Source organism: Papilio machaon, chromosome 26 (genome assembly GCF_912999745.1).
Source record: "Papilio machaon chromosome 26, ilPapMach1.1, whole genome shotgun sequence".
Classification (NCBI taxonomy): Eukaryota; Metazoa; Arthropoda; class Insecta; order Lepidoptera; family Papilionidae; genus Papilio; species Papilio machaon.
In genome coordinates this window covers 4,572,004-4,585,508 of record NC_060011.1, presented here as the reverse complement: position 1 = coordinate 4,585,508, position 13,505 = coordinate 4,572,004, and the positions used below count along the sequence as shown (strand labels likewise).

The window sequence follows — 13,505 nt, the reverse complement described above, 5'->3', positions numbered from 1 at the left end:
AAACAGTGCTGCCATATGTGAAATTTGATATTAATATGTTTACAAGAATTTGTATTCACCATAAAACAACTATCCTAGCCATTGACGTTATACTGCGTATTATACTATGACGTGAGTGTTATGGAATATATTTAAAATATCAATCCTAATTCAGCCCTGTCTCTATCTGTCAAATAGTAATGTCCATGCTAAACAGGATAAAGTCCTGTTTTCTCGATTAAAATTCCTTACTCTATCTGTCTCTGACTCAGTTCAAGAAAATCTTTGCTTTTTAATGTCTTAAATGAGTATTTATACAATTTAATTTTTTTTGGAATTAAAGAAAACAAAATTTAAGTATTAAATTATTTTTAATTAGTTAATATGATGCGAACTTTATAATGTTCGCAAAGGAATTAGGACCATATTTTCCAGCAATAGGGCGAGGGTTTTTATATTCTTGGTCAAGCTATAATTAGCGAATAATATTTGTTCCTTATCGAAAATTTAAATAAAAAACGAAAATGATATATTACTTTATAAAGGTACAGTCGAACCTGGATAAGCGAGAAATTTCTATAGAGATCATGACCGATGAAATTTGATATGGATGTAGAGTATAGTTTGGAAGAATACATAGACTAATCAAGTTTTTTTAAATTCCGCATAGGTGTAGCGACAGCTAGTATTTAATTATGTTAGCTTAGATTCGAACGATATAAAGCATGAATTATCTTATAAATTGGTATTTATGAGTGAATTCTTTACAGATTCTCATGACTCATTTGTTGAAAATACAACGACTAAATTAATCATGCCCTGAGAAGTTAGTCTGTGTCAATTAGACGTTACAAAATAGATCCAAGGCTCAATTTTTACGACAAATTAACAGAAAATCTGTATGATAAATGATAAAAGACACCTCACATATTTTTTCTTGGAATACTTTATAATGTATGTATTACTAAAAGACAAATAAATCGGTTTTTGTATTAAGATATTAATAATTATTATCTGTGAAAGTTTTATAGTGTAAAATATATTGTCATTTCACTTATTGCAAATTACAGACTAAACATATTCTTGAATAAAACGTAACGTATAACTGTTAAATTCAAATACTTATTGAAAGAGTAAAAAGTTTGTTCTACAAAATCCTGAACGCATACTTCATGATATAAAACATTTGTGCATCCCAAAATTGACAGAAGTACACTTGAAACATGTTTATCCGTATCGAAACCGTTCTCGTATTAACATGATATATATGTATATATTTTCGCGGCATATTAAATCAGGTGTTTGTTGGCGGGAAACGCAGTTTGTTCACAACGGCCATAGAGAACAGACGCTCCTGCGTTCGCAAACGTCAGTCCCGCGCGCGCTTCGAAATTCGAAAAGTGACAGTTCGTTTTTTTAAATGTAAATTCCGTTCGAACTGTCTGTGTTTCTTTTTTTATTTTACGTGAACAATGAACAGATAAGAAAAGATTTATTTTCTTTGACATTGTGAGAAAGAAATATATTGAACTGAATAACTAGTTTTGTATTAGCATTTTCTTAAGACCCTTTTGACTGTGTTTAGTGTCGTCAAAAGCTGCCATGACTAACACGTAAGTAAAACGCTATTTTGCATAATTTAACAATAACACCGTCCTACATATTGTTTTTCTCGTCACATTTCAAGGTAAGGAAGCCTAAACAAAATATTTAAAGACGTTAAAAGAATTACATACCCGGTCATTTTCATGTTAATGTCTAAATTACTATTCTATTGTTTTCATTTGAAATATTGAATACATAATCGATATTTGTGAACAAAATAATAATTAACATTGTTAACAAAAATACTTTTGTTTAGAAATGGAAATTAATTTTTAGTTATTAAATAAATTTAAAAGTCGAAAAATTAATGTAAATACACTATGAAATATCGTCTTAATTTTGTTTTACGTTGTTTATGAATTTTAGTAGCTAATGTGTAAGTTGCCAGAATTGTTTGTTCAAAATGCGAATGATGTAAATTGGCTATTATTAAAATTTTTTCTTTTTTTTATCGACATGTTCGATTATTTAGTGTACAGACTGCAACATATGGATTTGAATTTTTATTTGCCGTATGATTTACTTTTACTCATAAATTCCTAAAACATAAGAAAGTATAGACGCGTCTAAAAATAAAACCGCAAGAAATCTCTCCTTCGGTTGCTGAGTGTTTTTGTTGGTTAGTTTTTAGTGCAGTGTGTTAGACAGGTTTTATAAGACGCACTCGACGGGGTGCCTTTTGCTGAGAATTGAGGCGCCAACGTTTTGTTCGCATGCAACTTACAGACAGAAATTTAGGAATAGTTAAGTTACGTACATTCTACTGCAAATAAATAAAGTGTATTATAATAATATAAATGCGAAAGTTTAGATGGAAGAATGGATGGATATTTGTTAGAAGGTATCCCCAGAGCGGCTCAAAGAATCTTGATGAAATTTGGCATAGATGATGAACATGGTCTGGAAAAACATATAAGCTATTTATTAAGTTTTTTACATATTCCGCACGGACGGAGTCAAGGGCAAAAGCTAGTGGTACAAATTAAATGAAACTTATAAATAAAAATCTATTATTAGTATATTTCGTTCTAGTACAAGAGTCATATATTTTCAGAATAGATTAACTACATGTTTATCGACAAAACTCGAATTTCTGATAAAACACTTTTTCTCACATTACAGCTACCTTGTCAAAATATCAGCTCACTTGGCTTGCACTTGGAAAAACTTGGCTAAAAGGTCTCGTAACCAGGCCATAAAAAACATAAACTTTTCAATAGCGCTAATATCAAAGGGAGTTACTGGTAGTTTGTGGTCAAACTTTTGAATATAAAAAGTGAAACCTTATCTATGACCGTAAGATATCTGTGGTCTTATTCATTCAACCAGTAAGTTCCGTTATGATATTCGATACTGAATCGATTAAGATATTAATATCGGGACATATCCTTATCGATACCAGTAAAAAAAAATATTCGTTTCCATTTTGAAGCATTGCTACAAAAAATATCTTTGCCTCGAATTTAATTTTAAGAATGTAAGTTGTTGATTACGATTTTGTCCGATTGCAACTTAAAAGCGTATTTTCTTAAATTATTGCGCGAGGGATTAGATTTTTTTTATAAAGATTTTCGAATTAATTTTCTATGTCACTGAAATTAAATTATATACTCAAAACGAAATGAAATGCGTTCTTTTTCATAACAGCGCGTTTAAAATAGCGTCACTAGTTTATTAATTGTTATTTATCTATATATATAAAAGAAAGTTGTGTTAGTTACACTATTTATAACTCAACAACGGCTGAATCGATTTGACTGAAAATTGATGGGCAGGTAGCTTAGAACCAGGAAACGGACATAGGATAATTTTCACCCCGTTTTCTATTTTTTATTCCGCGCGGACGGAGTCGCGAGTAAAAGCTAGTCTGTTATAATCAACAGTTGAGGGTAATTTTTTTTTTCAAATGTCAAGGCTTCTGCTGTAAACTATTATCCTCATAAATGTTATCTTTGAAATTTATTGACGTATTAATAAAATAATTTTTTGATAAATATAAAGTGTCAAGTATACAGGAGAATCGTTTTATGAACATAATTAATTACGAGTTATAAAAACGTCATAACATACCAGAGATAAGATCGTAAATGAGCCTTTGTTTACAATTGTATAGGCTTTTTACTTCCCGGTATGAAAAGATTTCACAGTATACGTTTGATACATTTAAATCGGTCGCTGTCCACTTTTTTTTCGACATTTTTACAAATCATATCTATGTTAAGATTGAATGTGGATGTCTCTAAAGGTAGAGGAAGACCAAATAAAGTATGGATAGTTTGTGTGAAAGAGGACATGCTTAAGAAGGGGGTAAATTCAGATATGACGACTGATAGAAATGTATGGAGGAGTAGTACATACTGTGCCGACCCTCCATAGGTATAAGGGCAGGTTGATGAAGATGATATCTATGTTTGATATGATGGGCTCGAAACAAGTCGGTGCCGACACCGGATATAAGTACGTGAGTGTTTTAGCCGTTCCTATATAAGTTAATCTTCAACTCTAGTAGGCTCAATGTCAGCTGAGCATCCGCATCCCTTTATGCTCCGCTACAGCTATAATTGTGTTCTGTGCAGCGAATCGTGCTATGTTTCGAGCCGCTCAGATATTTGTAAAAAACTATACATTTCTTAATTACTTTTATTATAAGGAAACTTTATTAATTAATTGCGTAAACCCTTATCGTTTGTTCACTTGTTTAAAGGGAATGAAGTGTTTTACAACAAACTACGAGCAATAAACAGTTATTCAACAACATTGTTTATTTTAGCTTCTGTTAATTACTTTATAGACATTTATTGATATATAAATTAAAGTAAATATACCTTTTTATTGTCTAGTTAATTTAAATGATTGAAATCACACATTTAGTTTAACTAGAGTTCGCCCATTGGTTGAAATTCGATCATAATCTTGCCTAATATTATATGCGAAAGTTTAGGTGGATGGATGGATGTATGTTAGAAGGTATCTTCGGATCTTGATGGAATTTGATACAGATGTAGAATTTAGCCTACAAGAACACATAGGCTACTTATTAAGTTTTTTTTTTAATTCCGCGCGGACGGAGTTGCGGGCGACAGACACTTCAAATGTAGTCAAAGAGTTTCTTTTTAATTTTTAATAAATAATAGTTTAAGGCACTTCTATTTAAGCCGATGATCAGATTTGGATTGAAATTTGGAACACTTATAGGTTACAGTTTGGAATAGTGCAAAGATTAGTACTCAGTTTTTTTTTTCACGTGAACAACATCGCGTGCGACAGTTATTAATGTATCAAATAACAAAATAAGTTTGTTGTATTTTAACTGAGATTACTAAATAAGTTACTATGGACTATAAAATATTCAATAATATGGGTTTAATAATCTAAAGCCATAAATTTCATCACGCGTTTCCTTCGTATTTAAATTTGTAACATGCAACTGCTTTGAAAATACATGATCTTTTTGTAAATAGGTAATTTATAAGCGATATAGAACACAATTTAAATATCAATAATAATAATTTATAATGGCCGAATATTTTGAATATCTTAACTTGAATTTGTTCTGTATTTACTGTAAACAAAGAAACGAAGTAAATGGTGAATTGTCAGTAACATGAAATAAATTAGTTCCACAAAATTTCTACAACAATTTCTTTCTAAATAAATAATTGTATTGTAAAATATCATCACAACATGTTTCAGCAATGCAACCGAGGCAAAATACATTACAATACTTTGCTATTATGAATTACACGCTAAAGCCAATGGAATATGCGATTTACAATTACACAGAACATTCTCGATTAATGTTTTGCTTTTGTGTGTAGTCAATACACAAAGCTTGCTAGTCTCGAAGAACACGTAGGCTTCTTATTAAGTTTTTATTTTTATTTTACGCGAACAGAGTCGCGGGTGACACCTATTATGTTTTAAAACTCTTTTCGAGTCATATAAAATATTCCTTTTTAAAATTTTTAATTACATAGATGGCGTTATTTTTAATTTTAAGAGGAAATTAGCTGTCGCCCCTGACTCCGTAAGTGCGGAATTAAAAAATCTTAATGTGTTAACCTATGTGTTCTTCCAGACTATGCTCTATGCCAAATTTATTGGAGATCCGTTGAGTCGTTATGGAGATATAACAAATATCCATCCATCCATCTAAACATTCATTATTTATTATTATTCATTCTGAAAATTATGCTGTTTCATATTAAAGAAATAAAACATGAAGTGTTACCAGTCCGTTCAGTGCAAATTTTTTAAGTTATAAACTACTACAAGATGTAAAAATACAAAGAACAACTAAGTTGCAAATGACTTCAATAAAAGCGTGTTAAATAAAAGTACACGATAGCCTAGTGCTAATAATAAAGTTTTAATATCGCTATTTTTAGATTTTTGCCGCTTTAAATTTGCAATATATTTGACGTGACTCGACCTCGGTCTATCCGTCAAATATTCGTGACTGATTATGACTGATTGTCTTTAAGAAAGTGTTGCCATGCTGTTAACAATTGTATTACGATAATATTACCATCCATTTCATTTTTTTTTTTAAAAAAAACAGAGAAATACTTTGATCGAGTGACTTGTACGATAGTTAATCTGTTTTAGAAAGGAAATAGTTTCTTCTCTGTAGTGATTCAATCATGAAACAGCATCCGAAATGTAACATCTGATCTCTTACGTTAAATCAATCTCTTGTATTGACATTAACAGACAGAAATAAAATTTATTATGCAGTTTTAGAGCTTCGTATTTTCTTAAAGGCTTTCTAAAATTACTTAAAACCGTAACATATAAAAGAATTTTATTCTCTAATCTCAATTTTAACGATAAACCGTCCCTGTAAGGGTAATTGAGACGGCCATAATTCATTTTAACGACTTGTTTCTAAAGGCCAAATGCACTGCGATAATATTTCACGATTTGAATATCGAATGCGTTCGTTTTGACGGTTCCATTTTTAAAAATTAAATAAAAGCTTCGAGTCCAATGATGTCATGCTATTGTTCTTTCTTGAAAAAAAAAAAACAATAAAAATGTGTATACCTAATATTGCTGTTGTTTTTTTTCTGATTGAAGATGGATTTACATTTTTGTAACTGTTGCAATAATTAATTTAAAATTAGAGCTTAAAAAACTTTTTATAATATAGAGTCTGTTAATATTAATAATTTTAAGCACTCGAACTTATAAGAAAAAACACTTTAAGCTATAATTACAATGCCGCCATAGAGTCAATTTGCTTTTTTGTTCGATCGTGTTAAATAGTTCACAGAAACAATCGGTTTGGCGCCAACGCGTATTACAGACAAAACGTAATGAAATGTACGGAAGAGGTGCAAATATTTAATAATATTATTCCCTAAAAATTATTATGTTTTTTATATTATGTCTATCCTGTGCGTTTTTAAGAAGGTTTTGGTAGGAATTATTTTAATTTAATCTTTAAATTCGCCATTTTATGAAACACGGTCCTGTTAATTTGGCTGACATTTGAGGTTAAGTAAAAAAAAATGCATACAAGACTGTTTGCTCTATATATTTTTAAATCTTCAGTTGATCTATGACGCTGTCATAGGAATGTCAAGGTCAAACTGCGCCGGCGCTAATTAGCGGGCAAACAAACTTAAAGGATAAGAATTTCGTAGCAAATATTTGTTGATGAACATTTTAAGCGATCACTAAACATTACAACGACACCTTGAAATAACGTAATAGTTTTACAAACTTTTGATGCTGTTGTTACCATTAAATTCGAAAGATTTTATTAATATCCTAACTTCTGAACCAATAACCTAAAAAACATAAATTTTACTAAAATTATAAATGAGAAAGTTTCGATGGATAGATGGATGTTTGTTTGAAGGTATCTCCGGAACGGTTTAACGGATCTCAATGAAATTTGGCATAGATGTAGAACATAGTCTGGAAGACCACATAGACTTATAAAGTTTTTTTTTACTCCACGCGGATGGAGTCGCGGGCGACAGCTAGTTAATTTATATAATTAGAGTGTCTGTACGTATCGTAAAAAATCTATCTGTCTGTCTGTCCGCAAATCTACGTTTGTTCCGAGTAATCTCTGAAACGGTGAGACTGACGAGGAGGTGCTGATGCTGAGGCGTATTACAGGATGCTTTTTTCGTACGCCAAAGAAGTCGCGGGCGATCGCTAGTAAATCATAAATCACTTATTACGTATTAGATTCCAAATTAATCTGCATAGATAAGACTTATCAGGGCACCTTCAGATATCTATTGATGGTGAAGAAATGCGATTTAATTATTTATGCAATATAATAGATTAAAAGTTCATTTAGGAACACAACCATATCCAAGCCCTTATAATTTAGTTACCTTATACCATCTTGCATGCATGTGTCTTTTGGTATAAGGAAATATTTTCATTTAATTTTACAGTACTGTATAGGTGAGGTTTAACTAACACTTTTTACATGAGTCGTATTCAAACAGACAGACCGATTTAGTGTTTCTTGATTATGGTTCTCCCTGAGTGGATTTGGCCAGTGTCGAGTGTTAATGGTTTTATTCTTGTATTGAAAATGGCAACAATAATCTGTTCATGGATAAATCTCATGGGCATAAAATAAGTACAAAGTGTAGAATTGTCTAAAAACGTTGCGGATTTAGAGAAAGGACTTCGTTTAATAGGATGTGATGGTTTAGTTTTTTATTGATATAAAAATTAGGTCTAAAGCTATCATTATGGGATATAGTAACGGAAATCATTACCCTAATTCGAAACGGGAAGTCGATAAAGTTGAAATTATGTTTAATCTGTAAAAAATAAAATATTAAAATAAGTTTTGCTTTTGTATTATTTAAGTTAACAAAGGAGTTTAAACTATGATTAGATTCAAGTGAAGATAAAAAGTGGCTGTAGGTACGTTGTCAATTTTATAGAAAAGCTCTATTCTTGAAGGATAGTATTAAAATGGACAGCAGGTTTAGTACTAAGAAATCCTTTAGGGTCCATTTCTCGGATGTTCATTCATACCACTAGACAAGTTATGGATGAGTTCCCAAACTTTTTTATGAAACGACATCTACAGACTCTTGTTCCGTACTCTTTTTTGCACATATTCCTTAAGCTAAATGACAACAGTGATTTTTACTATTTTCTATTTTTTTTCCTTATTTAGAATTTATTTTTTTATTTACAAAAACCTCTGGTCATGGAGGTAGGAGCGTTAAGTTGCCAAACTTTGAAAAATTCTTCTTTTTGAAGGACTCAACATTAAAATCAACCACAGACATATGAAAGTATATGTTGTTGTCTATGTCATTCGATAACAGAACATCTTAAGCATTAGATTATTAAGATCTTGATAACTACAAGGTCGCGGTGTTCACATTCTTCGCTAATCTGTGACAAGCGATGACTAATAATATTTGCATATGTTATCACCATTCCGTTACACGCATTTTCTTATTATCGTCAATTGTTATTTTGACACCGATCGTCAAAGTCGCATATTTTCAGTTAAGAAAGAATAAAAAGTACAAATTGATTTACGTGTTTATTTTTCTTACCAGTTGTCGCACGCGAATCCGTACCTGCAGAAATAAAAAAAACGTAATAACTATGTGTTCTTCCAAACTATGGTCTACATCTATCCCAAATTTCATCAAGATCAGTTCAGCCGTTCCAGAGATACCTTGAAACAAACATCCATCTAAACATTCGCATTTATAATATTAGTAAGATTTGAAAACCTGATTCATACCAGAATTTTCCTTGTTCTAATTTTAAATTGATTTATCTCTGGACTTTCCTTAAAGAAACGATTGGTGAATCACACGATAGACATTTCTATGTTACGAAAGATATTTTGGAAATCTTACGCTAGAAACTTAAACTAAAAACCTTAAAAAATATAATAAAAACTACAATATACCATTAAAAGGAGTCCCTTTAGGCAAGGTTCCGAATATATATTTAAAAAAAGGGAATAAAAATAATATTTCAGAAAGAGAGCGTCTCGAAAAAAAAAATCAAAACATTGGATAATATCAACCGTAATAATGACAAATTAAACTTCTAAGCAAACGTATTTGGAGCTAGAAATTGTCTAGACAATTTAGGTCATCTAGAACTAGATCGTATTTCACGGAACCCACTCGATAGGGTCTTAAGGTCATTCAGCTGTTAGAGAGATATTAAAGTAAGCGACTAGTTTTACAATTGTTCTGAATTCAACACAATTAATATCAATAAGAAGATAAAATAAGCTTCTCAGAAACCTTGAGAAGTTTTCACTAGTGAAGATCCTAATAAGTATCCTGTTATGAATACGTGTAAAAGATTAAAAAAATTAAACCAATATTTATTTAGCCAGATAAAACAAATTTTTGTTTTTTTCTAATTCAAAAAAAAATGTTTGAAAAATCATCCAAATTACACAATTTTTTTGTTTACGTAAAAAACCGAGTATATATATTTCCTACTTAAATAATTGAGCAATTTAGAATAATGCAATAAGTTACAAGTATGTTTTAAATACCATAGATAACTTTTGACTTTTATCGTAAAATCTGGAAAGTAAATGATGAATTGTCTATGATTGAATTCGATAAATGATAGCCTAAATAATTTAATTTATGAAGCATACATCATCATTATATTATTCTAATCGCACGCTTTTAAATAATTCAATCACTAGATTGTAAAATATAAAATTAAAATTTACTAACGTGACCGCCAAAATAAAATAAGAAATAACCCTAACACGAAATGGGAGTAACAAAGCGGTTACATAGAAAACTTATACAAACTTTACGGAATGCATTCTTCAGTGCGGGATTTATCGCAACCAGCGCCCTGGGCGAGATTTTTACGGAGCCCCCTTTTTATACCATGCCTTTGGGGGAGTGGGGTTAACATTATTACTTGAGTCTGTGTAATTCTCAGTTTGTACTTGTAGTGTCCCTTTTTGTCAAGCACCCGGGTACCTTTTTAATATAGAGTTTACTACTAAGTATTTTTAAAACTCGTAGTCTTTTGATTGACAGATAATTCATCCAATCTAAAACATAATTATGACCACTAGTATAGCAAATCTAGAATAATCTAGATCTAGGGCATGCTAGTTAGGTCGATGTGTTGCATCTGCTCATAGTTAAGAGCAACTAACGCCTGCCAAGAATGCATACAATGTGTGATAATTGATATGACTTTGACTACAATGAACATATTTCAAACGATCCCAACATATCTTACTCTTATAAGGAAGGGATGAGAAGGAATTTGGCTGAAAATGGGACTAACAGAAAAGGGAAGATCAAAAATGTTACTTACCACAAATATTTGGGGCCTTAAGTGAAGGTATTTAAGTCACCAATTGATTTTTATGTTAATTTTATTTAACAAATTTCGTAGTCAAACAAAATTGACATTTAAACAGTTAGATAACCTTTACACTTCACTTTTAAAACAAAATAAAACATCACTGGCCATTAATAAAATATTAAAAATACATAATCGTCACTTTTTTATAGTTTCAAAGAAATAAATGAAAACAAAACATACTGGCAACTAACAACATGTGATAAAAAAGCGATAATTCTTTGCTATTCAATTAAAATAAAAACAATAATAGTGAACATTCTATCTACAGACTATTAAAAAATATCAAAATAGTGATGTGCTAATTTTGTTTTATCGATATCATTTCTTTTCAAAGAAATAGGTCAATGTACTCACTAATGTATCAAAAACAGACATGCAAAACCAAATGGATTTAGACAGAATATATTCGTTACACAAATAAAAACTAAAATTTATTTGTTTTTTACCTAGCGAAATGTAAAATGACGCTATTTTAAAACCAACATCTATAACATAAATTTAAATATATTTCTTTGACTTTTTTAAATGTTTACTATTTTTTTAAAGTACGAAATTAGTAAACGTACTGCGCATTACTGAATCGAGACTTAAAAACAAAAAAGTTGTATTTATAAATAAAGCAAAAACTTATTTTTCTTTTTAACTATCTGCATACATTTTGATTGACAAATAAACTTTCGTCAATATTATTTTGATATATTCTCTAATGTCGCCTCTGTTTTCGATTATTATAATCTATGCACTCGATTTAAATCGAAATTGCCGTGGGCGCTCTAATCGCAAATTAAATGCAGCTTGTAGCTATTCCTTTGTTTTCATTAGTCGATAGGAACAACACTACACAACTGTCATACAATAAGATATTTTAAATGGGCTAATGTTCTTTTATAATCTGGTTTATGGCTTTCATGTTTTATTTTTATAAACTACTGGCAATCATATTATATTTTTGGCCATCATTTGTATATTTGCGGCGGTATAACGACCTATTTTTATTCAGCTAGACCAAATGTTTATTTAATATTGAGCATTGTTTGGTATGTATTTTGTACCTTATATAACGTACAAAATAAATATTTTCTTAACAGTAGAACTTCACTGTTTACACTTGTGAAATGGAAGGGGTACCAATACTGCAGTGAATTTCTACCTTTACCATACACTCATTCTTATTTACTAGTGTATTATATATAATTTCTTTTTTACAGTAAACATTTGTTGGTGTTCTTCGCGTTGATATGCGCGTGCGCGGCGTACTGGGGTCCAGATTTACCTCCAGGACCGTATTGCGGCAAGACAAACGGTTGCTGCAACGACAGGCAAGATTCATGCTCCCATAGGATACTGAGTAAGTTTAACATTTTTTTTACAAATTTAATCAATGTAAGGTTGCCATTTGCAATAAAAAACACGACTTATCATTTAAAGTGGAATTTATTAATTTTACCTCTCATTATTTCTAGTGTAATTGATTAATTTTATACATAATATAATAACCTCGATTCCACTAACACATGCTAAGTAATTCCGGGTTTCGTCTAATGTGTGTATGTCTCGGAGGTCTAATTTTATTCCCCTTCCCACCTTCTTATAATGTTACGATAAGAAAGATAATTGGATTTAGCGGGGACCCCATAGGTACGGGAAATCGTCTTTCTGTGCGTCCCCTCTTCTGTCAATTAAAAAGTAGGCAACGCGTCTGCAAATGCTGTTGTCTATGGGCATCTCCCAAAAGTAAACTTTGGATCGGTCTTATATCTATATTGGGTTAGACCTTTAGTAGCCTGTGCATTGCGGATGAAAAAAAAAGGTCGCTGTTTACGTCATTAGCCCAATGACTATCATTCTTGCCGTGACGTCACTGTCGACACTGACGTCACTGTACGTTAGATTATATTCGATTTATTCCATCCAACAGATACACTATGTTACTGCGACGAGTTCTGCAATCGAACTCGAGCACACGACGATTGCTGCCCGGACTACGAGCCCGTATGCCTCGGCTTATCCCCCGGGAACCTAATGCTTCCATGCCAGCACAATGGCAAAAGCTACTTCCCGGAACAGACGAGGACTGAAGACTGCAACTTATGGTGAGTTTCACACGAAAGTAGTGAAGTAGATCAGTAGGATAAAGCAGTATTGCAATGGAACGCAAATTTTCTTTTAAAAAAACAAATTGGTAATTCTGGACTAAACAGATGATGGGATTTATGTTTTATATTTATGCCTTGTATACCTAATATCTATATATATAAAAGAAAGTCGTGTTAGTTACACTATTTATAACTCAAGAACGGCTGAATCGATTTGACTGAAAATTGGTGGGCAAGTAGCTTAGAACCAGGAAAAGGACATAGGATAATTTTTACCCCGTATTCTATTTTTTATTCCGCGCGGACGGAGTCGCGGGTAAAAGCTAGTAATATATAGAACTAGCTTATGGGTTAAATAAATTTCTGGAGTAGTTTCAGACTATTTATGGCGATTATAGTTATTTTAAGTCAAGAGCGCACTACGATATCAGCTAAGTAAACAGATGATACAGTGAG

At 31.3% G+C, this 13,505-nt stretch overlaps 1 protein-coding gene across 1 annotated transcript in view; it reads left to right on the top strand.

Moving 5' to 3' along the window:
• The first annotated feature begins 1,297 nt into the window (after positions 1–1,297).
• LOC106715341 (tubulointerstitial nephritis antigen-like) overlaps positions 1,298–13,505 on the top strand; it is a 47,180-nt gene continuing 34,972 nt past the window's right edge. Inside the window, exons 1-3 of the mRNA XM_045684474.1 lie at positions 1,298–1,592; positions 12,162–12,301; positions 12,872–13,046. Coding sequence (XP_045540430.1) covers positions 1,582–1,592; positions 12,162–12,301; positions 12,872–13,046 — 326 coding nt within the window. The 5' untranslated portion in view covers positions 1,298–1,581. The remainder of the gene's footprint in view (positions 1,593–12,161; positions 12,302–12,871; positions 13,047–13,505) is intronic.